The sequence below is a fragment of the Grammomys surdaster genome, unplaced genomic scaffold, assembly GCF_004785775.1.
Source record: "Grammomys surdaster isolate TR1022 unplaced genomic scaffold, NIH_TR_1.0 125946, whole genome shotgun sequence".
In the NCBI taxonomy this organism is placed as follows: Eukaryota; Metazoa; Chordata; class Mammalia; order Rodentia; family Muridae; genus Grammomys; species Grammomys surdaster.
In genome coordinates, this window is record NW_021620768.1 from 2,401,704 (window position 1) to 2,423,885 (window position 22,182).

At 48.1% G+C, this 22,182-nt stretch overlaps 3 protein-coding genes across 9 annotated transcripts; all 3 read left to right on the plus strand.

The window, feature by feature from the left end:
• The first annotated feature begins 769 nt into the window (after positions 1-769).
• LOC114608990 (40S ribosomal protein S27-like) lies at positions 770-1,053 on the plus strand. Its single transcript, XM_028753132.1, has one exon. The coding sequence runs from the start codon at positions 784-786 to the stop codon at positions 1,036-1,038; it is 255 nt and encodes an 84-aa protein (XP_028608965.1). The 5' UTR covers positions 770-783; the 3' UTR covers positions 1,039-1,053.
• A 2,976-nt stretch (positions 1,054-4,029) lies between these two features.
• Positions 4,030-16,469, plus strand: Clk2 (CDC like kinase 2). 5 transcript variants are annotated; one of them, XM_028753126.1, is made up of 13 exons: positions 4,036-4,363; positions 6,468-6,637; positions 8,249-8,477; positions 9,169-9,253; positions 9,602-9,668; positions 9,846-9,962; positions 12,873-13,039; positions 13,736-13,830; positions 14,483-14,612; positions 14,699-14,781; positions 14,926-15,005; positions 15,180-15,270; positions 15,942-16,469. In XM_028753126.1, the coding sequence occupies exons 2-13, from the start codon at positions 6,468-6,470 to the stop codon at positions 16,125-16,127; spliced, it is 1,500 nt and encodes a 499-aa protein (XP_028608959.1). In that variant the 5' UTR covers positions 4,036-4,363; the 3' UTR covers positions 16,128-16,469. The 5 variants fall into 5 exon arrangements, with proteins under 5 accessions (XP_028608960.1, XP_028608959.1, XP_028608958.1 ...); XM_028753125.1 differs by having other exon boundaries at positions 4,061-4,363; positions 9,166-9,253; XM_028753123.1 differs by lacking the exon at positions 4,036-4,363 and adding an exon at positions 6,114-6,249 and having other exon boundaries at positions 9,166-9,253.
• A 483-nt stretch (positions 16,470-16,952) lies between these two features.
• On the plus strand, positions 16,953-22,147 carry Scamp3 (secretory carrier membrane protein 3). 3 transcript variants are annotated; one of them, XM_028753128.1, is made up of 9 exons: positions 16,953-17,209; positions 17,539-17,616; positions 18,669-18,797; positions 18,875-18,995; positions 19,836-19,964; positions 20,321-20,480; positions 20,726-20,827; positions 21,298-21,415; positions 21,683-22,147. In XM_028753128.1, the coding sequence occupies exons 1-9, from the start codon at positions 17,144-17,146 to the stop codon at positions 21,827-21,829; spliced, it is 1,050 nt and encodes a 349-aa protein (XP_028608961.1). In that variant the 5' UTR covers positions 16,953-17,143; the 3' UTR covers positions 21,830-22,147. The 3 variants fall into 3 exon arrangements, with proteins under 3 accessions (XP_028608961.1, XP_028608962.1, XP_028608963.1); XM_028753129.1 differs by having other exon boundaries at positions 17,170-17,209; positions 18,617-18,797; XM_028753130.1 differs by having other exon boundaries at positions 17,193-17,209; positions 18,581-18,797.
• Positions 22,148-22,182: the final 35 nt, after the last annotated feature.

The window sequence follows — 22,182 nt, forward strand, 5'->3', positions numbered from 1 at the left end:
CGTGTGCAGGCGACAGACGTGCGGGCACTGCGCCCCCTGGCGAGGGCTGCACGAGACAGGGAGGGGCGGGCCGCTGGCCCAACTGCTGCCCACACTTTCCGAGAGGGCGTGGCTAGGGGGGGGTCCCCGGGGCTCTGTGGGGGTGTGTGTGGGGGAATTGCAGGGCTTGCTTCTGGAGGCCAGAAATTCACCAGGGCATATGTAGCCGGGAGACCTCCCGAAGGTCAGGGCTAGAATGGGAATTTGAGATTCTTCTTTCCCATCCTTGCCCAGGGTCTTCTGTTCTGATCACGTCCTTTCTCAGCACTCTCCTAGGTGTTTTGTTACGCCAGAGAGCCTCTAAACTGCTTCCTGTAATATGTTATTCCTAATTCATTAAGACAACCTTTATCAAAACCACTCACTGAGTACATGCCAAGGATGCAAAACTGGGCACAGAAATCTTAGCTAAGTCGATGGTTCATCTCTATAAACAGATCAACAACCAAGGAAGTACCTTACTACATGCCTTTATGTGCTTTAAATGTAGAACATCGTAGCCTCTTTCCACTTCTTACAGCCACTGCCTTAGATTAAACCCTCATAACCTCCAACAAAAATATTTCAGAAAGTTTACGTATTGTTTTTGACATGAGCTGGAGCTCAGGCTGGTCTTGAACTTCTGGTCTTCTTTCCTCTGCACTTCAAGTGCTGGGATTACAAACGTGTACCACTCTACCTGGTTTCAGAAGTTTTAAGTAATTTTCAACCCTTTTCTGGCGGTGACGACCTCCCTACGAGAACATGCCTCTGGCAAAGGATCTCCTTCATCCCTCTCCAGAGGAGGAGAAGAGGAAACACAAGAAAAAGCGCCTGGTGCAGAGCCCCAATTCCTACTTTATGGATGTGAAATGCCCAGGATGCTATAAAATCACCACGGTCTTTAGCCATGCACAAACGGTAGTCTTGTATGTTGGCTGCTCCACTGTCCTCTGTCAGCCTACAGGTGAAAAAGCAAGGCTGACAGAAGGATGCTCCTTCAGGAGGAAGCAGCGCTGAAAGCCCCTGATTGAAGATGAGTGGGAACCTTCCCAATAAACACATTTTGGATATATAGAAAAAAATAATTTTCAACATCTGCTGGGCATGGTGTTGCAGTCCTTTAATCTCACCACTTGGAAGGCAGAAGCAAGTGGGTCTCTGTGAATTTGATACCAGCCTGGGCTATATAGTGAATGCTAGGACAACCAGGGCTACATAGAAATACTCTGTCTCAAAAGAAAAAAATAGTCTCCAGCAAATTCTCCCAGACAAACTTATTTTTTCAGTCTTCAAGAAAACTTACGCCGGCCGGGCAGTGGTGACGCACGCCTTTAATCCCAGCACTTGGGAGGCAGAGGCAGGCGGATTTCTGAGTTCGAGGCCAGCCTGCTCTACAGAATGAGTTCCAGGACAGCCAGAACTACACAGAGAAACCCTGTCTCAAAAAACAAAAACAAAAAAAAAAAAAGAAAGAAAGAAAGAAAAGAAAAGAAAACTTTCTACAACCCACATGAAACTCTGAAACTTGTTTAAAGTCCTTCGAAGTTTCTCCATTTTAGAAATACATTTGCCAGGCGGTGGTGGTGCATGCCTTTAATCCCAGCACTTGGGAGGCAGAGGCAGGCAGATTTCTGAGTTCGAGAGTTCAGGCTAGCTTGGTCTACAGAGTGAGTTCCAGGACAGCCAGGGCTACACAGAGAAACCCTGTCTTGAAAAACCAAAAAAAAGAAAAAAAAGGCCGGGCGGTGGTGGCGCACGCCTTTAATCCCAGCACTTGGGAGGCAGAGGCAGGTGGATTTCTGAGTTCGAGGCCAGCCTGGTCTACAGAGTGAGTTCCAGGACAGCCAGGGCTCCACAGAGAAACCCTGTCTCGAAAAACCAAAAAAAAAAAGAAAAAAAAAGAAATACATTTAAACTCCTTAGTGAAACTTCAACTTTTATTTACTTATACATTTTATGTGTTTACTTTATGTCTGAGGTGTTTTTTCCTATGTATATTCTATGAACTATGTGTGTGCCTGGTACTTGCAGAGGTGAGAAGAGGGCACTGGAGTTAGGGAGAGTTATAAGCCACCATATGGGTGCTGGGACTTGAACTTTGTTCACTCTGGTAGAGCAGCCAGTGCTATTGACCACTGAGCTAGCTCTCTAGCCCTGAGGACTTGCTCTCTCTCTCTCTTTTTTTTCTCAAAAGCCCAAGCTGCCGGTGATAGAATGCTGTTCTTCTGTCTCTGGATCTTTAGAGGTAGTTTCCCAGTTTTTGTTTTTGCTTTCTTTTGACTTTTTAAAGATTTATTTACTTTATTGTATGAGTACACTGTCGCTGTCTTCAAACACATCACAAGAGGGCATCAGATCCCATTACAGATGGTTGTGAGCCACCATGAGGTTGCTGGGAGCTGAACTTAGGACCTCTGGAAGAGCAGTCAGTGATCTTAACTGCTGAGCCATCACCAGCCCCTGACTTTCTTTCTTTTTTTTTCTTTCTTTTTTCTTTTCTTTTTTTTTGTTTTTTGTTTTTTTGTTTTGTTTTGTTTTTCAAGACAGGGTTTCTCTGTGTAGCCCTGGCTGTCCTGGAACTAACTCACTCTGTAGAGCAGGACAGCCTTGAACTCAGAAATCTGCCTGCCTCTGCCTCCCAAGTGCTGGGATTAAAGGCATGGACCACTACTGCCCAGCTATTTATTTTTATTTTCTTATGTGCATGAGTATTTTGGCTTGCATGTATGTCTGTCCACTATATGCATACAATGCCTGAGGACACTAGAATTATGCTGAATGGCCTGAAACTGGAGTTACAGGGCAGATATGAGTCACCATGTGGGGGTTGGGAATTGATGTAGGTCCTTTTGAGGTGCAGCTAGTGCTTATAACTGCTGACTTATCTCTCCAGCCCCTCAAAAACAAAACAACAACAACAAAAACAACTTTGCTTTTGAGTCAGTGTCAGTATCCCCAGGCTGGCTTTAAACTCATTATATAGCAAAAATAACCTTGATCTTCCTGCCTCCACCTCCTATGTCTTGGGTTTCATTCCATGTGTAAATTGTATGTGTGGCTCTCTTGCCAGGGCATTCTGGATAAAAGGCAAGTACTCCATCAACTCAGCCACATCCTGAGCTGGTTTGTTGTTGAGACAGTCTCACACTGTAGCCCAATGCTGGCCTTGAGCTCCTTCAAATCCTCCTGCCTCAGTCTTCTGAGAACTGAGATTATGGCCATGAACCACCATGTTTAGCTGCTGCTTCTTCCTTTTCCTTTTTTTCTTCTTCTCCTTCTTTGGAAATATTTAGTAAACTGGGTCTACAGAGATAGATGGTTCGGTTCAGTGGTTAGGAGTTCAACCTTCTGGAGGATCCAATACACACAATGGCCACAATGACCAGCCCACAACTGACTGTGACTTCAACTCCAGAGGATTAGACCCCTTCTGACCTCATGAATACATGCACTGAAACGCGCATACTGCTACAAGAAACATAAAGTGAATCAAAAAAGAAAGAACGATGATTCAGTGAATTTGTACTTAATACAAGTTAGCTAAAACACAATGGTTCCCCATTCTGGCATCTAATTCTCCTTCCTCTCTGGAAAGAAGGCTGTGCACCTGCCCCAAACATTGAAAGACTTTTGTGCAGGACAAAGAGGGAGCCTTTTTTTGCTGGCGTTCGGCAGCAGGAGGGTATATTTTTCAAGTTTTGTTTTAAGAATCAGACTTCACAAAACTTCTCTGGAGTCCTTTGCCCAACAGTGATACAATGTAAATAACAATCCTTTAAACAGCCAATATTAAATAAGCCACAAATGTCTTCCGGTGAAGAGCAGGAGGAAAATGTCATGAGAAAGGATAAAAGGAGTAGAGACCCAGCAAACACGTGACAAGCTCCTGGTGCCTCCCGACCCAGACCAAGAGGTGCACCCATAGCTTCTGGGACTCTGGAGGGTGCAGGCGAAGTGGCACACCACCCTGCAGGACCCGGGGAGGGGGGGCGGAGCCCATCAAAGGCTGGGAAGTGACGCAGTACGTGCGTGCGTGCGTGCGTGCTCGCTCACGGCGGCGGCGGCGGCGGCGGAGCGGAGAGGCCAGAGCCGGAGACCGAGCTGGGATCGGGCCCCGGGCGGGGGCGGTGCGAGAAGCGCCGAGCGGATCCTGGGGGCGGGGACGGAGCCCGGGCGGGCGGGACTGGAGCAGAGCCCGGGAACGGGGCGGGAGGTCCCAGGGTCCGGGGTTGGGGGGTGGAACCGCACTTCGTCGCCGCGGGGGTGCCGGGACTCCGGCCGCAGTGCCGCCGCCATCACGGACTTCCTGTGGGACAAGCGCACGGGCCTCGCCGCCAGAACGGTGAGCGCGCGGGCTGGCGGACCTTGGGGCCGCGGAAAGATGGCTACCGCCAGACGGGCGGCAACGGGATATGGAGAAATTAGGAGTGTTGGGCTCTGGAAGCAGCAGATTAGCGAGATGAGAGGGAAGGAAGTCAGCGCGCTTCGGTGTAGCTGCAAGACCTATAGTAAACTTGAGGGAGCCGTGGAAGTGCTGAGGAGCGGTTCCAGACATGTAAAAGTTGGACCAAGGGTTTAATACGAACCGAAAAGTGTTAAGATGGCAGTGTAGAGGAAGAGTTTGACTCTAGAGAATTATTCCGGTTTTCTGAATAAGAAAGGAATAAACACGGTTTAAAAGTTGAGAAAGTTAGACTAGATATGCTTTTCTAGGAAAGACCGCAGTGACTTTGTTGGTAGGTGTCCAAAGTGAAATGGCATTTATTTTCATTAAGTTAATGAAGATTGGGTTACTTGGGAAAATCTTGTGCTTGCATCTTGGTTTCCTGTCAGCCACTTTAGGCCAATGTACCGTAGGTCACTTTCCTTAATTTAAGAAAGGTGTGAGGAAGCAGCCGAGAATGGCAACCAGATGTTGGAGTCAAACCTACAGACCTCATGTTCTCAGTCCTGGACCAAGACTGTCTGTGAGGCTCATCTCATTCAGATCGTCCTGTGCTTTTCCTGGATTATGACAGTGATTTCACTCTGATTTTTCTCCTTTGACCAAAAAAGGACTTATGAATCCTAATCAGTCCAGTGTCATTTAATGGAGGCCCAGCTGCCAGCCAAATATCACTGATATTAATTAAAAAGTACTTAGTAGGCTAGAGATATATATAGCTCAGTTGATATGGTGGTGGTCACTTAGCATGCATGAAACCCTGGGTTGATCTCCAGCCATCATGAGACTGGTCTGTAATTTGTGCACTGGGAACTGAAATAGGAGGATCAGAAGACATTCAGGGCCATTCTAGGCTACATATCAAAATCGAGGCCAGCCGGGCGGTGGTGGCGCATGCCTTGAATCCCAGCACTTGGGAGGCAGAGGCAGGTGGATTTCTGAGTTCAAGGCCAGCCTGGTCTACAGAGTGAGTTCCAGGACAGCCAGGGCTACACAGGGAAACCCTGTCTTGAAAAAAAAAAAAAAAATTGAAGCCAGCTTAGGATATGTCAAGTGTGGTCTTGCAAGTCGTTCATCCCAGCGCTCAGGAGGCAGAAGCTAACAAGATCTCTGAGTTCAAATTCTGCCAGGTATGCTTAGCAAGTTTAGCCCAGCCAGGGTTACATAAGGAAACCTTGTCTCAAGAAAGAAAGAAAAGAGCGGGGGCTGTGGAACACCCTTTTAACCTCAGTATTTGGGAGGCAAAGGCAGATGGATCTCAAGAGTTTAAGGCCAGCCTAGTCTATAAAGTGGGTTCCAAAACAGCCAGGGCTACACAGAGAATCCCTGTCTCAAACCAAAAAGAAAGAGGAAAGCTCAGTGATTTTCTACTTGATAAGTCCAGAGGTGGTAGGGAACATATAGAGGGATGCCCTTACCTTGTACTGTTCTACAACTTTGTGAGCAGTTTGTCCAGACGTGGGAGAGACATTTGTGGGACCACATCCTGGACCTCTAGACTTGCTAGTGTTTGTTACCAGCTATTTGTAAACTCCTGGGAAACTGAATTATTGCCCTGGTGGCACTGGTGGTCTAGTGGGGGAGATAAGATGAGCTGTTAATAACTAAAACAACCATGTAAACTAAAGCTTTATTCTGTTTGCTTGTGAAGAACTCAGGATGGCACAGCTGCGCATGTTACATGGCAGCAGAGGTGAACTGTGGCAGTGTTTATCAGTCACACACTTGTCACCTGTCGTGAACTGTGGCTCAGACCAGAAGGTCTTCATGGAGCCATGTTTGAGGTAGAGCAATTGAATTTGACTTTCTTGAGTTTTCAGCCAAAATTTGTAGGTGGCTGTATAGTCCACAAAGGGAAAATTATAGACATGAAAACTGAGGAGCTTGTGTGCTAAATGGCATAGGAAAAGAAAGAAGCTTTGCATCTTTAGAAGCAGGCAGTCCAAGAGAATGGTTGTGAAAACTCAGTGTTCCTACCATTCTGCTCTTCCTTCCCTTCTAGATGCCTCATCCCAGAAGGTACCATTCCTCAGAGAGAGGTAGCCGGGGCAGTTATCACGAACACTATCGGAGCCGAAAGCATAAGCGAAGAAGAAGTCGCTCCTGGTCAAGTAGCAGTGACCGGACAAGGCGGCGGCGGAGGGAAGACAGCTACCATGTCCGGTCCCGAAGGTGAGGCCTCAGTAAGAGACTGATTGCAGGCCACTGGTTATTCATCGATTCAGTAAATGTTCATTGATTCATTGATTCAGCAATGATTCATTGCGGAGGCCAGTGGGCTTAGCAGCTGGCTGAAGATGAAAGGCCTACTAGGTATGGACTTCTGTGCTTGACATGTATTTGGTTCTGGGTTCACTTCCTGCCATTGCAAAAAAGGGGGGGAGGGGTGTTGGTAGTCTCCACCTGTGATGGTGAGGTAAGGAGGATTGTGAGCTCAGGGCTACCTGGCCTTCATACTGAATTGGAGGCCAGCCTGGCCTACATAATGAGACTCTCAAAGGAATAAAAATGTTTTTTGAAAGGTGCTTTCCAGAGGAAGTACTTAGGGGTTAAAGCTGTATCAGGCATTGTTGGGATGGTTCTGGATAAATGTACTTCAGGGAAAACAGCTTTTGTATGTGTATAGGAGTTTTAGCCACATGTATGTCTTACATTATACATGTCCCTGGTGCCCTTGGCGGTTAGAAGAGAGTATGGGATTCCCGGAACTGGAGTTACAGGCAGCTGTGAGCTTCCATGTGGGTCATGGAAATCGAATCCAGGTTCTCTGGAAAAGTAACCAGTGAGCTATCTCTAGCCCTTTTCCTTTTGTTTTTTTTTTTGTTGTTGTTGTTGTTGTTTTGTTTTTTTGTTTTGTTTTATTTTTTTTGGTTTGGTTTTTCCAGACAGGGTTTCTCTGTGTAGCCCTGACTGTCCTGGAACTCACTCTGTAGACCAGGCTGGCCTCAAACTCTCAAACTCAGAAATCCACCTGCCTCTGCCTCCCAAGTGCTGGGATTAAAGGCGTGTGCCACCACCGCCCGGCCTCCTTTTGTTCTTTACACAAGGTGTTACTGTATAGCCCTAGCTGGCTTACAACTTTCTGTGTAGATGAGAGTGGTCTTGAAATCAGAGATAACACCTACCACCTCTTCTGGAGCCCTGGGATTAATAGTGTCCACTACCATGTCTGATTCAGGGAGAACTTTTTGCTTTTCGAGACAGGGTTTCTCTGTGTAGCCCTGGCTGTCCTGGAACTCAACTCTGTAGACCAGGCTGGCCTCGAAATCAGAAATCCGCCTGCCTCTGCCTCCCAAGTGCTGAGATTAAAGGCATGTGCCACCACTGCCCGTCCAGGGAGAAGTTTTAAAGAAAGGGATACCTAAGTTACCTAGTGGGACTAGTGAAAATCAGGGGGAAATGGAAATGTCTTTGGTTGGCAGTAAGTGCATGCCATGGACAAACAGCTAACGCTCATGTGCTAACAGGAAGGCCGGGTCTGCAGTGTTTCAATAATTCAGTGGTATGGAGAGGGATGGACTGGATTAGAGCAAGGCTGAGTTTCATTTGGAAACAGTAGAGGGCAACCTGGTTCTTTGTTCCCTTGTATCTTTGGTGAGGAGGAGGAGGTGTGCTCCCAGAGGACTTCTGCAGGTGCCTTTGGGGAGGACTTAGTGACAGTGGGTGTGTGGGAGCACACTGTGGCTCCTCCTAAGAGAGGACCTCATGGCCTGCCGTGGCGGGGAACATGTCGGGGGAATGTGGCCTGGGCTGACATTCCCATGGGTATTTGCTATCCAACAGCAGCTATGATGATCATTCATCTGACCGACGGCTGTACGATCGTCGATACTGCGGCAGCTACAGGCGCAATGACTATAGCCGGGACAGAGGAGAGGCCTACTATGACACAGACTTTCGGCATTCCTATGAATACCATCGAGAGAACAGCAGTTACCGAAGCCAACGCAGCAGCCGCAGGAAACACAGAAGGCGGAGAAGACGTAGCCGAACGTTCAGCCGCTCATCTTCAGTGAGTGCCGGCCCAGGCTTTTTTCTCTCCCTATTCTTCTTGAGTCCCTCAGGGACCCTGATGGATAAGTTGTCCCCTTGTTTTCAGTCATGCTTTGGAGCATGAACATTGAAGTGGGCACTAAGTATGCCTGCTCTCTTGGAAGCTCTGTGACTCTTGAGGGGCCCCAAATCTACTTTGGAGATAGAAGGTCTTACATCCTGTGTACCCGCAGTGATGTTGGATATGTTGGGCTTGTGTTGGGAGCAGCTGCTCTGCCCCTGAGGCCTCTGTTTTTTATGAGGATCTTGCTTTTCAAAGACCTCTGTCTTCTAAGCCCTGGACGCTGTGGCCCCTCAGCAGGCAATTTTGGGTTGAGGGGCAAGGGAAAACTGCGTCTGCCTAGAAGTGTGCTTCATAGAGAGAGCATGGGGTTGTGGGTAACACTGGCAACATCATCACTTTCCTGCTCTGCCCTACCCCTCCCTATCCTGATTTGGGTTTGGGGACTTGGGATTATGCGCCGCTCTCTCTTCTCACACCGATCCGCCTTAGCACATCTGACGTGTTCCCTTCCACTGTCCCCCATCATCGTCTGTCCCCCCTGGCTGGGCGCCTGTGACCGGTGACCCCTACACCACCCACCCCGTCTCCCTCCGGCCCCCGATCCGACACCTGGCTTGCTCCGACCCCCCCCACCCCCCGACAGCAGCACAGCAGCCGGAGAGCCAAGAGTGTAGAGGACGACGCTGAGGGCCACCTCATCTACCACGTCGGGGACTGGCTACAAGAGCGATGTACAAGCCAAATCGTAACAATCCTATAGCCTGTAATGGTCCCATAGCCATCCTAATGTCCCATGCCAACCCAGGTCACAGCCTCTTGTGCCTTTCTCAGTGGTGTTGCTCATCTGGGTGGTTTGAGTTGCTGTTAAGAATTGACCTGGTGTCCACTCCCAGCTCTCATGGCCCCTGGGTTAAAGGTGGTGGGAGTCACACAGGGGTTTCTTCCCCTGCAGCCATCTATATCTGTTCCCCCTTCCTTCATCTCCTCACCCCAGGTTGCTGTGCCCTATTTTCTTCCAGTTCATCTCATTCCCCCCTTTTCTCCCTCCCTCTCCCCGACCCTGCTTTCTTTCGTTTCAGATGAAATTGTAAGCACCTTAGGAGAAGGGACCTTCGGCCGAGTTGTGCAGTGTGTGGATCATCGCAGGTAACTAATGGCCTGCCGCTTACTCCACATCTGTTAGGCATAGAAGATTGTGAGGGCATCACATCTGTTTACGGATTAGACAGGCAGAAAGAAGTTCTTAGTCTGATCCATTAGTCACTGATCCATTCAATCTGAGATGTTCTCGAACCCAACAAAAGCCTCCCTCTTACTCTCCAGGGGTGGAGCACGAGTTGCCCTGAAGATCATTAAGAATGTGGAGAAGTACAAGGAAGCAGCTCGACTAGAAATCAATGTACTGGAGAAAATCAATGAGAAAGATCCTGACAACAAGAAGTAAGCAAACAAAGGAGCAAGTGAGGAGGCCGAGGGTCTCTCTCCAGAAGGAAGGGTCCAGACCGGGGCTAGGCGGGCAGGGGCAGTCTTTTCTTTTTTTTTTTTTGGCATGCTTTTCTCTGTGTAGCTCTTGCTAGCCTAGAACTTGCTTGTAGAGCAAGCTGGCCTGGAGCTCACAGAGATCCTCTGCCTTCTGAGAGTAAAGGCATGTGCCACACCCAGCCCATTAAAACTTGATCACATGAGAGTAGCAGAGCATTAGAATGGGCCTGTGACAATCTCTAACCCATCTGCCTGTGTTATAACATCTGCGTCTGGGAATGGCCCTGGCAGGGGTGGGCATCACTACAGGTGGTGCAGGCCTGTAATTCCAGCCACTTGGGAGAAGAGGAAAGACAGATTGGAAGCTTAAGACATGGCTAATTTTAGTGAGACCTTTTCTTTTCTCATCAGTGGAAATGGTGCTAGAGATTGTAACCCGGGGATGGAATCGTAAATTCAAACTCCAGTAAAATACACAGAAACACAGAATTTGTTGAGGAACTTGAAGCAGGAGAATCAGAAATTTGAGTTGAGGAGAGAGATGGCTTGGCAGTTAAGAGTGATAGGATGAGACCTGAGTTCAGTGCCCAGTGTCCACACAGAAGTTCAGAGTAACTCAAGGGGAGCCAGGCAGTGGTTGCGCATGCCTTTACTCAGAGGCAGAGGAAAGCATATCTCTTAAGTTTGAGGCTAACCTGGTCTACAGAGTGAGTTCCAGGACAGCCAGGGCTACACAGAGAAACCCTGTCTTGAAATCAAAACCAAAAGTAACAAAAAAAAAAAAAAAAAGCTCCAGGGGGAATCCAGCACCTCCAGCCTCTTCAGAAATCTGTAGCTATGTACACATAACTAACTCACATAATTAAAAATAAAATCGTTGAAAGAAACCATGAAACTACTAGTAGTAGAACACTGGCCTGGAATGCAACTGAATTTGATTCTAATTGAAGAAGAGTAACAGGGTCTAGAACTGTGTTGAAACTGTGGGTATTTATACAGTAACAGTTTTGTTCCCATGGTATTCATCGGTTAAAATTGAGTAAGATTGTTACAGCAAAGATTTGTTTCTTTGTTTGTTTTGAGGTAGTACCTCATTTAGCCCAGGCTAGCTTCTACTAATTCTAGTAGCCAAAGAGAAGAATAACCCTGAACTCTTTACTCTTTTTTTTTTTTTTTTTTTGGATTTTTTGAGACAGGGTTTTTCTGTGTAGCCCTGGCTGTCCTGGAACTCACTCTGTAGACCAGGCTGGCCTCGAACTCAGAAATCCGCCTGCCTGCCTCTGCCTCCCAAGTGCTGGATTAAGGCGTGCACCACCACCACCCAGCAACCCTGAACTCTTTTTTTTTTTTTAGAATTTTTTTTCGCGGTTTTTTTTTTTTGGTTTTTCGAGACAGGGTTTCTCTGAGTAGCCCTGGCTGTCCTGGAACTCACTCTGTAGACCAGGCTAGCCTCGAACTCTCGAACTCAGAAATCCGCCTGCCTCTGCCTCCCAAGTGCTGGGATTAAAGGCGTGCGCCACCACCGCCCGGCAACCCTGAACTCTTGATTGTTTTGTGTCCACCTACAATTATAGAAGTGTATCCAGTTTTCTGTGGTACCAGGTATTAAACTTCTGTACATGCTAGGCAAATACTTTACCAGCCCAGCCATATCCCCGGCCCAAATAATATTTAACAGAACAATAAGTATAAACTTCGTCAACACAGTGACTGATACTAAAGTTCAGGAGATGGGGCTGGGATGTAATGGCTCATGAATTTGAGACCAGAATGTGACCAGGACATAGAAAATTCCAGGTCACACTGGGCTCTAGTGAAACCTAGACAATAAAAAAGGTCACTTTGATAACTGAGAATTCATATTGTTTGGAATTTCATGCTAATAACTCTTGAGTAAATAGTTGTTGGGGTCCTTCCTTTCTTTCTTTCTTTCTTTCCTTCTTTCTTTCTTTCTTTCTTTCTTTCTTTCTTTCTTTCTTTCTTTCTTTCTAATTTGTTTGAGACAGAATCATATTACATAACCTAAACTGGCCTCAAATTCATGGTGATCCTCCTGCCTCTAGATTCCTGTGTGCTCTGATTGCGGGAGTACACCACCCTACCATGTTTGACAAATAGATTTTGTTTTCCTTGTTTTGAGGGCTGAGATTTGAACATGGCCTCTTGCATACCAAGCAATTACTGTATTCCTGAATCACAACTCTCTAGTACAGTGAATAGATTTTGAACTATTCAGGATGTTACAAAAATATGTTTGGGAGAATTTGGCAGGTAGTACTTTTTGGTTCTTCCTTTTGGCTATTTTCTAGATGACCTGAATTTATTTTGTTGATGATTTTAATTGTTTGTTTTTTTGTTTTTAAGTAACAGGGTATCATGTAGCGCAGGCTAACTTCTTTCTTTCTTTCTTTCTTTTTTTTTTTTTGAGACAGGGTTTCTCTGTATAGACCTGGCTGTCCTGGAACTCACTCTGTAGACCAGGCTAGCCTCAAACTCAGAAATCCACCTGCCTCTGCCTCCCAAGTGCTGGGATTAAAGGCATGCGCCACCACTGCCCGGCCCAGGCTAACTTCTTTAGGCTTACTGTGTAGTTGAGGATTACCTTGAATTTATGATTCTCCTGCCTCTACCTCCCAAATGCTGAGATTACAGGTTCATGCCATCATAATTCTTATATGGAATGCTGCAGATTGAACGTGGGCCTTCTGCATTCTACCAGCTGACCTATATTCCTAGCCCTTATTAGTGATATCAGCTAGCATGTATTTAATACAACTGTGGAATCAACAACCATGCAGTCTTTCCTTTTGGTGGGGTGGCGGGGTTTGGGACCTTATTAGACATCCAACTTCCCCTATCTCTCCCCAGCCTCTGTGTCCAGATGTTTGACTGGTTTGACTACCATGGCCACATGTGTATCTCCTTTGAGCTTCTGGGCCTTAGCACCTTCGATTTCCTCAAAGACAACAACTACCTGCCCTACCCCATCCACCAAGTGCGCCACATGGCCTTCCAGCTCTGCCAGGCCGTCAAGTGTGAGTGGGTGGGCTGAGGCAAACTCTGGAGCAGCCCTTTCCTCCATCCGACCTCTTCTGTATACTTGTGTGCTAGGCATGCCCCTAAGCAGTCAGTGCACTTACACACCTGGTACTGTTATGGCGTCTCCTCTTCTGACTTAATGAACTGACTCATGTCTTTACCATCACTGGTTGCTCTTACTACATAGCCACAGCACTTAGTGTCTTTTCCTTGTCCCTTCCTTTTTGGAGAAGTGCTATACAACAAGCACAGAAGTACTCTTTCTAGAGTCTTCGGTTTGTCTAATGAGGTGCTCTTCACAAAGCAGATGGGAGAACACTGGGTCATTCAGCTGATGCACCAGCTTCAGAATCTAGAGTAGTTTCTCCTCTGCATCGTCACAGTGATGCAGTTTTAATCAATTGAATTTGCAGAATGTTAGGCAGTCACACAGATCAATCATTAAGACCATACAAACACTCCCACTTGTGGCACATTGTTGCTTTTCTTTCAGGTGAACTATGTGTGCATTTATATTACTAACGGTAGAGCTTAGGCCAGCCATTTTATTTCCTTGGAGAGCAGAAAGTAGCCCCAGTAGATTCTGGGCCTGCCTCCTCCCTAGCTCTGTCCTTAGTGCTCAGTTAGGGGTCAGCTGTTGGCAGTTAGTACTAGCCACCTGGATCAAGCCTGATCTAGCCTTCTCCCTGCAGTCCTCCATGATAACAAGTTGACACATACGGACCTCAAACCTGAAAATATTCTGTTTGTGAATTCAGACTACGAACTCACCTACAACCTAGAGAAGGTAAGATGGACAGGGCTACCCTCTGTCCAGAGGGGCAGACAACGGGCCCCTTGGCTTTGTTAGTTTTTTGTGTTCTCCCTTTTACTAATTTCTCCATGTTTGGCTCCAGCTGGGTAAGGCCAGTGTACCACAGTGATAAGTCAAAAGGAACAATTTAAGAAGACTTACATTGAAAGACAGTGTGGAAAGTGTCCACACTCCCTTTCTGAGATGTGCATTTCTGTGTGGCAGGAAAACTCTGGTTGCTTGACTGCTGGAGGGCTCAGCACTAAAGTCCTTTTCACCCTCGCTACACAGGACAGATTTTCAGAGTAGCACACCAGACACCTGTCTCCAGTGGTCTGGTACTTAGAAACTTCCATACTCTTCCATATCACTTTGTAGTCATCTTCCTTTCCTGCTCTTACAGCACTACTGGGAGAGCTAGGTGTGGTGGCATATGCCTGTATCCCAGCACTTGGGAGGCTCTGAGGTAGGATTGCTGCAGGTTCAAAGCCTGCCTGGGATACATAAGGAAATCCTGTTTTAAGCAACAAAACACTAGGAGCCTAATTTTCCCGGGTCTATGGGAGCAGGCTACATGTTTCAGACTGAAGCTCTTAGTCTGTGAGTCTCAGTGTGACAGGTCCATTCCCGTCTGCGTTGCTCCTAGAAGCGAGATGAGCGCAGCGTGAAGAGCACAGCCGTGCGGGTGGTGGACTTCGGCAGTGCCACCTTTGACCATGAACACCATAGCACCATTGTCTCCACCCGCCATTACCGAGCCCCAGAGGTCATCCTGGGTAAGGGCGCTCAGGACTGCCCAGTGTGTGGTGAATGAGGGGAGCATCTCCTAGGCATCTTAATACCTCTTCTCCTCACCACGCAGAGTTGGGCTGGTCACAGCCATGCGATGTATGGAGCATAGGCTGTATCATCTTTGAGTACTACGTTGGCTTCACCCTCTTCCAGGTGAGTGGTGGGATAATCCTGGGCTGCTGGATTTCTTGAACTGCGAAGGACATGCCTGCTCAGCCCTCCATATTGTCCATCTGGCAACTCGTCCCCGGTGGTCCTTGCTGAGTCCCTGTGCTCAGCTCTGTTTTTGTTTCACAGACCCATGACAACAGAGAGCATCTAGCCATGATGGAAAGGATCCTGGGTCCTGTCCCTTCTCGGATGATCAGAAAGACAAGGTGACCCTTGAGAAGGAGGCACTCCAGCTTTTCTTCCCATGGAATGTGTTACACACATTTTCTTGTTTTCATTGATACTTCCCTAGCCCTCACTTACTTTCACTTGGGTAAACAAGGGAAAGGATTTTATAGAAGTGGAATCTTCTGATGTGTCAACGTCCCCTTCCCCTCTAGAAAACAGAAATATTTTTATCGGGGTCGCTTGGATTGGGATGAGAACACCTCAGCTGGGCGCTACGTTCGTGAGAACTGCAAACCACTGCGGGTGAGCCTGCCCAGGGAGAAATACTGTCCACGATCTAAGGGTTGCTTCTTCCTCAGGGTGGTTTGCCCCAAAATACATTTTATAAGTTGACTTTAGGGCAGGAATGGGAGGAACATTGAAAGAAAACAGTTTGATCAACAGTGGACAGTGGCGAGAGAGAGTTCACAGAGATGAGGAGGTCAGATAGCCTCACCTAGAGACAACCAGATGAAAGCAGTGCTGTGGATTCTTAACATCAGAAAAGAATAAACTACCTTTGAAAAGCTCCCATTTTAATGTGGCACTAAGGAAGATTCGTGAGGTTGAGAAGTATATCTAAGTAAAACTTAGAATATGAAGGATTAATTGTGCTAGTGGGAAGGTAGGTTGACTGTAATATCAGAAATGGTCTTAGTGTTGTGGTAAGGTAGCTTTCAGTTGCATGCAAACCGAGCTTTGTTTCTTTTTCTAAAGAGCAAAAGTAGGGCTTTAAAGAAAGCAGGGACTCATACGGTGTCACAGGCCTGAAATCCCAGCAATTGGGAGGCTGAGACAGGTGTTCCAGTCAGCTGCAGTGATTGCATAGTTCCAGAACAGCCTAGGCTACACAATGAGACCCTGTCTTGAGAAGGAAAGAAAGATAAGTAAGTTTGTAAGGCCTCCTGCCTTACCTTCTTCCTGCCCTCCACCAGCGGTATCTGACCTCAGAGGCAGAGGACCACCACCAGCTCTTCGATCTGATTGAAAGCATGCTAGAGTATGAACCTGCTAAGCGGCTGACCTTAGGTGAAGCCCTTCAGCATCCTTTCTTCGCCTGCCTTCGGACTGAGCCACCCAACACCAAGTTGTGGGACTCCAGTCGGGATATCAGTCGGTGACAATCAGGCTTTGGGCCCCCTGCTCTTTGTGTAGCAGTGGGTGTCCAGTCCAGGACACTGGTGCTTTTTTATACAAGAGAACAGAGCCAGAACTCGCCTCCTCTCCAGCCCTTGGCTCCTTTATACCTGTGAATATGTGAAATAGTGTAAATATGACAGAACTTGTACCTATCGATTCAACCCCTGCCATGTATATACTACTATCTACACTCTTCCAACCTCATCTGCCCCTCATGTGGAGTCAGATGGGGGGCAGAATGACGTAACTAGGTGGTGTCTACCCCATGTTTTATAAGGGATTTTGTACAGTCTTTGTGAAATAAAATGACATGCTTCATCTAACCCCCCCCTCCCCATCCCTGGAATTTGAGGTTTGAGGGTACTGGGGTAAAGGGGTGAAATGATTGGTAGCCATCTGAATTTGGGTATAAAGGCCTCTTTGTCCTGCCAACTTAGAGCCACTTATATGCACTTTGTATTCTGAGGCAGTAAAGATTAAAATAGATGCCATCAGGTAGCACTTGTGTGATCTACAGTAGTGAATGTCAGGAAATACCTTTGGCCCTATAAATAAATGCATAGTGACAGTAACCTTGAAGCTATACCCTCTAATAGATGTAGAAGCCCATGAAGAAAACTGAGCCTCCCGCCACTGGCCTTTGCGTAAATGTCCCTTGTGTGCTACTTACATGAGGCTACCTGGGAGTTGTAGTTCATTCCTGCTAGGAAGTCACGTGGAGGAAGTGCGACTCTAGGCTGTGGAGACTGGCTTAGGGGTGTCACGTGAGGTACCTCCCGCTTTTGGGTTTTTTTTTTTTTTTTTTTCCTCCAACTGAGGCGCAGGCGCAGTTCACTGCTGCTGCGGGACTCTTCACGACTCTTCCGGTTGGTTCAGCCAATTGGAGCACAGGGAAGCGAGTGGACCAAGCACACAGGAGGGAATTCTTTGGGCCACCACCGCCGTACTGCCGCGGCAGGGGCGTGGAGGGCAGGGGCGGCCGGGTTCACTTGCAAACATGGCTCAGAGCAGAGACGGCGGGAATCCATTCCCTGACTCCGGCGAGCTTGACAATCCCTTTCAGGTGACTCGCGCCGGCCTCCTTTGGCCAGTCTACTATTCTCAGTTCTGTGGGGTCGGACTGCTATTCCCACTTGTGACTTTTGACCCGGGGTAGAAGTGTCGCTACGTGAAGGTGACGGTAGATCGAGACCAGTGAGAATGGGGGGGCTAAAGGGATGCGGGCTCAGCCCCTTTGGGTTCTAGCTATATAGAGTGATAGACTTGAAGGCAAATGTTGGGAACAACGGCGTGGCACTGAAGGCTCAGTACTTGAAGCCACGGGCAGTTTCGGGAAGTTCTTAGGAATTCCTTTGACACCGATTGTCCGCTGAGCCCAGTCTCTGCTCTCAGGACCCAGCTGTGATCCAGCACCGACCCAGCCAGCAGTATGCCACGCTTGACGTCTACAACCCCTTTGAGAATCGAGAGGTGAGCAATTAGAGGGAGCATAGAATACCAAGGAAAGCAGAATGTTCCATAAGTCAAGTCTGAGCGTACGGGGGACTTTTTTTTTTAATACAACAAAAAGATGAAGTGCTGTGTTTTTAGCTTCCCGAGAGACGTTAGACAGCCAGGCCAGGCCTGATCTCTGGCAAAAGAGCCGTCTAATTTTTAGTTATAGAAGTCAATCCAGGGAAGACTTGTTTAATGAGAATCAAGGTTGAGGCTAGTCATAGTTGAGAAACCTGTTAGGTGTGCGATCAGAGGGTAAAGGAGGAGGGCCAGTAAAAGAAAGTAAAGGTATGGGGGAGCTGTGGGGATGTAGCGCAATTTGTAGAGTGCTTGCCTACCAAGTGCACTACCCTAGATTTATCACAGCCCTCAGCACTACATGAGCCCAGTATGGTGGCCCGGGTATATAATCCTATCACTTGAGAGGTAGGGGCAGGTGTATAAGAAGTCACCCTTGGCTAGTAGCAAGTTGGAGAACAGGATGGCATGTCTCAAAAAACAGAGAGTCAGATGGGTCTATTGGTAAAGGCTCAGTTTGCTGCCTAGACTAAAACCTGACTTCAGCCAGTCCTCCAAGAACAACTTGATGAAGGCAAGAGCAAATTCCTACAAGTTATCGTCTGCCCTCCATGGCCATACCGTGACTTGAGAGCTCACACATGAACTCTCACACGATAGGTGAATGTAATTTTAAAAATTAGAAAAGTTAAGGAGATCCTATGTGAACAGCCGCTGATGCATTGGATGTGGAAGGCTGCGCAGGCTGCTACAGCTCTAGAGGAGTTGCCCAACTTACATTCACACAAGTTTTCTGTCTAGGCACAGAGCTGTTAATCCCAGTGCTTAGCCTGAGGCAGGAGGATTGCAAGGTCGAGACCAGCCCACATGCCTGTCTTCTCAAAACCAAAGCCTAAACACCAATGAGGTTCCTAACTTGTAGGGATATGCTGCTGACCCGAGTGATGCTTTCACGCAGACTAGATCACTGAGTTACAGGGGACGAGATGTCTAAGACTTGTCTCCAACAGCCCCCACCAGCCTATGAGCCTCCTGCCCCAGCCCCAGCCCCTCTGCCGCCGCCCTCAGCTCCCTCTGCACAGTCCTCAAGAAAGCTCAGTCCCACAGAGCCCAAGAACTACGGTTCCTACAGCACGCAGGTAAAGAGGGTGTGTGGGTGGGGGAGAGCACTGCAGCGCTGGGCCTCAAGTTCACACCTGCCTCTGGTGCTGGGTAGGCCTCAGCTGCAGCAGCCACCGCCGAGTTGCTGAAGAAGCAGGAGGAACTCAACCGGAAGGCAGAGGAGTTGGACCGCCGGGAACGAGAGCTGCAGCATGTTGCCCTGGGTGGTGCAGGCAGTAAGTGGGTCCTGGTTAGGGTGAGAACAAGTTCCTGACAGCTTGGAAGGAGCTTGGGTTCATCAGTCACATTGTTAAATTTGAGTTTAATTATAGTTGACACTGCTTCTTAGCCATGGGCTCATAACTTAATGGGTTATTTTTAAAAGTTTTTTTTTTATAATATTTTTATTTTATGCACATGAGTGTTTCGCCTACACGTATGTAAGTGCACCATATGTATGTAGTGTCCATGGATACCAGAAGAGGGCAACAGATCCCCTGGAGCTTGAGTTACAGGTTGTTATAAACCCACATATGGGTCCTGGGAACCAACTCTGGGCCTCTGCAAGAGCAGCAGCTGTTTCTAATCACTGAGCCGTCTCTGCAGCCCTTTGTGTGGGATACACCCCTGGGGTATATCAGCCCCAACCCACTGATACACACTCCAACTGTTTGGTACTTTAGATCGAGCACTTCAGCTGCCGATTGTCTAAAATGTTCTTCTCAATTTACAAAGTAAGGAATTGTGACAGCTGAATAAAATCACCTATGTGAAGTTCTTTGCAGGATCCTCAGATGTTTCAAGTAATAACGATTTGCTTACGGTTACTTGTTTTTTGTTGTTCTTTGTTTTGTCTTGAAAGAGTCTTGTGTAGACCAGGCTGGGCTAGAACTTTCTATCCTCCTGCCTCAGCCTCCTCAGTGTGGGATTACAGGCATGCATTACCATGCCTACTGCTTTCTACTTTTTGCCTCTCTTTACCCGTGATTGAGAAGACAGGAGTGGAGGAAGAGGTAAGTGTGTCTCTGATTGACTTGTACTAATATCTGATGTCTCCCTGGTTTTGTGCCTTACAGCTCGACAGAACAACTGGCCTCCCCTACCGTCTTTTTGCCCTGTGCAGCCTTGCTTTTTCCAGGACATCTCTATGGAGATCCCCCAAGAATTTCAGAAGACAGTGTCCACCATGTACTACCTCTGGATGTGTAAGTGCAAGAAGACCTTTTAGGAGACATTACAGATTATTAAACGCCCCAGAACACAACTTTGAGAGCAAGACAATTGTTAGCATCTTTTCAAGACCCTCTAGGCTTACTCTTTCTTATTGTATGTATGTTTTTAGCCTGCCCCTTCCCTCTGTCATCATGCATAAATGTATTGTGAATTCTTTCAAAGTTTTTGCAAAGAGATCATGCCTCATCTGCGTGGTTGATTCTCCAGGGCACACGCCCCGTCCTTTCTCCTTGCTGCCCCATTTGGTGCGGGCCATTGGGCAGGTATATGTGACAGGCTTTGCTGCAATCCAGAAAGTCCCTTCACTCTGTCCCTCTCTGCCCCTCAGGCAGCACTCTGGCTCTTCTCCTGAACTTCTTCGCCTGCCTGGCCAGGTTCTGTGTGGACACCAGCAGTGGCTCAGGCTTTGGGCTATCTATGCTCTGGCTGCTCCTTTTCACTCCCTGCTCCTTTGTCTGCTGGTACCGCCCGATGTATAAGGCTTTCCGGTAAGTGGGAGGGGTGATGGAAGGAGTGATGGAAGGGCTGCAGTGAGACGCAGTGGGAGGGGACAGAAGGGGCTGCAGTGAGACGCAGTGGGAGGGGACGGAAGGGCTGCAGTGAGACGCAGTGGGAGGGGAACGGAAGGGCTGCAGTGAGACGCAGTGGGAGGGGATGGAAGGGCTGCAGGCCCTACAGCTGCTCCGACCCTCATTTTCTAATTCTCCCACACTTGCTTTTTTTCTCTTTGCAGGAGTGATAGTTCATTCAATTTCTTCGTTTTTTTCTTCATTTTTTTCGTCCAGGATGTGTTCTTTGTCCTCCAGGCCATTGGTATCCCAGGGTGGGGTTTCAGGTGTGTGAGCTGCCAACCATCCTTGCCCCTTCCTCCCACGCTGGGCAACTCAGTTAATGGGGTTGTCCAGCAAAAGGTCATGTGGACCTTTTCCTTGGGAGAGGCTAATGTAACAGAAGTCAGGACACTGCTTAGCTAGAGAGTCCAGACAGCTGTAGACAGGCAGAGGCTGAAAATTAATTTTCCTGAGGGAAGGCCATGTGACAAGGATGAAGGATCAAGGGAGCACCCTGAAGTGAGAAGGGTCTGCTTTTCATGAGGATGCCAGGAGAGCTAGGAGCCCATGCTTCAGAAATGACTTAAAAGTGTGAAGAGAACAGACAGAGTGGGACTGGTTCATGGGATGACGCCATATTGGCTGAGGAATGACCACTGATGGGCATGGAGCGTGTTCTTAGTAGTCCTAGGGAACACTGGGAAAGCAGAACCCCGGAGGAGCAGCCCGTCCTCACCGACGCATCTTCCCACAGTGGCTGGGTGTCTGCTCTCGTGGTGGTGGGATCCAAACCAGCTGTGGCAGTGCTCATGTTGCTCGTCGCCCTGCTCTTCACTGGCATCGCTGTGCTGGGAATTGTGATGCTGAAGCGGGTAAGGGCCGGGCGGGAGAAGGTGGGGCTGGGGAGTGAGATCATGGGTCCCCAGGGTGTGCTGAGAGGAACATTAGGAACTGGGGCAGGGCAATCAGGCGGGTGGGTTATCAACTAATGGATTTTCTTGGGTGGGTGAATTGGTGTGTTTGGAGGGAGTGCCAACCCAGAAGGAAAGGTAAAAGCAGCAGGAGGCTGGTGAGTGGTAGTGTCCGCTGGGATGGAGTGGGAGGGGCCTGCCTAGTTTATAATCTCTCCCATCTTGCAGATCCACTCCTTGTACCGCCAGACGGGTGCCAGCTTTCAGAAGGCCCAGCAAGAATTTGCTGCTGGTGTCTTCTCCAACCCTGCCGTTCGAACTGCCGCCGCCAATGCAGCTGCGGGAGCTGCTGAAAACGCCTTCAGGGCCCCATAACCCCTATTGCACCCAGTGGGATGCCCTGGCCCTGCCACCTGTGGGAACCAAGATAGCCTCTATCCCTGAAGTCTCTGGGATTCAGGGAGCCATACCACTTGGTGACTTCTATAGGGCTCTTAATTCCACAGCCATGACTCTAAACCTGGCTTGAGGTGTGGAGAGCCCACTGTGACGCAGTCATTATTTGCCTTTATTTCCCATCTGGCCACACTGCTGCCGCCACCTCTCACGTAATCCTAAACCCAGTTTCCTTCTGCTGTGCCAAGGATGTCTTCTTCCGTTATTTAAATTAAAAAAAAAAAAGTGTAACTGGAACTCACCCATTTCCTGTATCTTTACTGGAGATTAGG